The sequence below is a fragment of the Chiloscyllium plagiosum genome, chromosome 4 (genome assembly GCF_004010195.1).
Source record: "Chiloscyllium plagiosum isolate BGI_BamShark_2017 chromosome 4, ASM401019v2, whole genome shotgun sequence".
NCBI lineage: Eukaryota > Metazoa > Chordata > Chondrichthyes > Orectolobiformes > Hemiscylliidae > Chiloscyllium > Chiloscyllium plagiosum.
Window position 1 is genome coordinate 3,767,731 of NC_057713.1, and position 3,336 is coordinate 3,771,066.

The 3,336-nt window shown below is 43.9% G+C and overlaps 1 protein-coding gene across 2 annotated transcripts in view; it reads right to left on the bottom strand.

Annotated features, from left to right (window-relative positions):
* LOC122548816 (zinc finger protein 521-like) overlaps positions 1–3,336 on the bottom strand; it is a 282,012-nt gene that overhangs the window by 51,160 nt on the left and 227,516 nt on the right. For both annotated transcript variants that reach the window (XM_043687614.1, XM_043687613.1), the window contains one exon: positions 645–760. In XM_043687614.1, coding sequence (XP_043543549.1) covers positions 645–760 — 116 coding nt within the window. The remainder of the gene's footprint in view (positions 1–644; positions 761–3,336) is intronic.

Below are 3,336 nucleotides of genomic sequence, written 5' to 3' on the forward strand. Positions count from 1 at the left end.
TGGACTTGTTGGGCCGAAGGGCCTGTTTCCACACTGTAAGTAATCTAATCTAAAAAAAAGTTCCCACCAAATTTCATTTCATCTGTTAGTTGGTGATCATGCCCCTTACCGTACCGTGCACAACAAACAGCAAGGGATCTAGCTCTGAACACGATGGTACACCACTGAACCCAGGCCTCCAGCCACAACATCATTCTTTGACCACTGCCCTCTGCTTCCCATCAGTTCTGGATGCAATCTGCCAAAATGCTCTGATTCCATGGGCACTTAGTTACTTAACCAATCTGCCATGCAAGACCTTGTCAAAAGCCTTACTGAAGTCCACATAACCTACATCCACTGCAACACCTGCACACAACTCCTTGAAAAATTCATTCAAATCAAACAGAATTTTCTTCCAGAAACTGCAATCCAATTTACAATTCTACATCGGAAACCAACGAGAGTAAATGAAATCAAATACCATTTCATCAGAAGGGAGGCTAGATTCAAGTGGTCGGACAGACCCTGCTGTTCTAATACTCAGTCTGGATTCCCTAGAAGAGTACACATTATTAAACCAGCTTTAAAAGAGGAGGGTTGCTGGCCCAGAGATAGTTTTCAACAATTCGCATCATCAAAACAACATGGTTCATCTCAAATACCTGCAATTCTGTTTGGAAGAAAAACTTCTGTGGGCACTGTGAACAGTCGTAGATCTTGTCCTCCTGCCCATGGGCAGAAAAAATATGATGTTGCAACTTGCTCGCTTGAACAAACACTGGACAGGAAAGAAATGACAAAGAATTAATGGACTGTCCCATAAGATGCAGCACTCACTTATAGACACAAGTGTTATGTGTGCCACACTCATACACACACACATACATGCAGACTCACACACACACACACATACATGCAGTCTCACACACACACATACACGTAGGCACACACACACAGACACACATACACACATACAAGCAGACACACATACACGCAGACACACACAAACACACACATACATGCAGATACACACACAAACATACACGCATACACACGCTCTCACACACACAGACACAAACATACTCACACATAAACATACACACTCTCACACATACATACACTCACACACACACACACAAACACGCAAACACATACTCATGTACACACACAAACTACATGCATGTTGAAACACTCATATACAAACTCACACACACAAAACATACACAAACACACAAATTCCCACATATACACAAACTCACACATACAAACACACTCACACATGCTCACACACACTCAGTCATGCATTCATTTCTATACACATTCATTCTAATGCTGCTCAGTAACTCCACGATGTTGTTATGTTACATTTACTGTACTGTTATAACAGCTCATTTCACTCAACTGACCCATTTATGCTCCACGTTGGCATTTTTTCCCTCTTCCTTTCATTCCTCTAACTATTTCTCCACTTTAATTTGGATAATATTTACAAATTCTATTTGTTTTCTATGTCCTACTCATTCTGCAGTCACATGAATCTCTCAGTCCTGCTCTTATCTGCTTTGCAGACTTGTCCTTGCTCTGATGGCTACTGCAGCTCCTGTCTCAGTTAATGCTGGGCATTGCTGTTTGACCTGAAGCTCACTTTTACTAACAGTTGTCTGCTTTGCATCTTATAGTGACTCGCTGTACAGGAGGCCATTCGGCCCACAGTAGCTGAGCTGGCTCTTTGAAAAAACTCTCCAATTAGTCTCACTCTCCCACTGTTTGCACACCCATAACCCTGAAAGTATTTCCTTTTAAATATTTACCAATCCCCTTATTCAAGTCACCATTGAAGATGCACCCACTGTCTATCAGGCAGCAAGTTCCAGATCATAACAATTTGCTGTTTAACAAATCTTTGCCCAACTCCCCCTCGGACGCTTTTTTCAATTATCTGAAACCTGTGGCCTCTGGTCACCAATGCCCTGCCATTTCAAATCATTCTTTCTGATTTATACTTTTCAACTCACTGCCTGAGAACTATTTAAATGTGCACTTGCAAAGCCAAGGATAACTGCTGAAAAATGGGCTCACAATAGTTCTATGGTTATTTTCAACTGTCACAGACTTGATGGGCTGAAGGGTCTTTTCCTGTGCTGTAGATCTCTATGACGCCTTGAATCATACAGCACAGAAGAGGCCTTTCAGCCCATCGAATGCATGCCACCAAAGGTACACCACTAACTACACTTGTGTCCGAAACGTCGATTCTCCTGCTCTTCGGATGCTGCCTGACCTGCTGTGCTTTTCCAGCACCACCCTGATCCAGACTCTGGTTTCCAGCACCTGCAGCCCTTGTTTTTACCTAGTACCAGCTTCAAAGGCCTGTATAGCTTCAACATGATCTCCCTGCTCTGACAATCTACGCTGTGGCTAATAAAGGTAAGCCTAGGACAGGGAGAAGTTGTAAAAGGGACAAGATCGAAAGGTTGAAGATTTAAAATGAGGTGTAAATGAAGCGAGGGTGACGTGGGGAAAACCTTTCTCACCCAGTGAGTAGTTAGGGTCTGGAATGCACTGCCTGGGAATTGTAGAGGTGGCTGGTTCAAGCAGGGCATTAAAGAGGGGCATTGAATGGTTATTTGCATAGAAATGGTGAGCAGGGTCATGGGGAAAAGGCAGGAGATTGACAGTATTAGGGGATAGAAGCAGTGCAGACACAATGGATCAAATGGTCTCCACTTGCATTATAACAATTCTGTGATTCAGACTGAATGGATTCAGTGGGGATGGGGGTAGCAGGATAGGAGGGAGGCAGGAGACCCAAGGATGACCTTTGACCTAGACCTCTGACAGCAAATTCTTGAAAAAACTACAGCAGCGATGTTTCCAATTCTAATAAGTACAAACAAGGGCTGAGAATGTATAAAAGCACAGACAAAGGGGAAGTTTACCAGAGAGACACACCATTAATAATTGAACGGTGTATGCCATAAGCTGGGAAGAGAGGTTTTCTGAAGGATGTCTGATGCACTGTGACCTACAAGGATTCTCGACACGCTATCATTACAGAAAGAGAGAGACAGGCGACAGGCGAGGGATGTACAATAATGGGAGAGGCTGAAACCACACCTCACCCATTAAAACCCCAGGCTCTCATTCGGGCCTGCAGAAAACTGGGGTAGGAGCAGCCTTTGGAAACCAATCACCAACATCTGGTCAAGATTAATCTTACATGAGTGTTTCACCAACAATGGTGGGCAGGGTGTAGGTTGGAGTCTTCAGAAAAGGGTGAGACATGAAAAGGGGGGTGCTGTGAGTTTGGGGTGGTGGTGGGGTTTGGGGGTGGTGGGAGATTTGGGGAGTGGT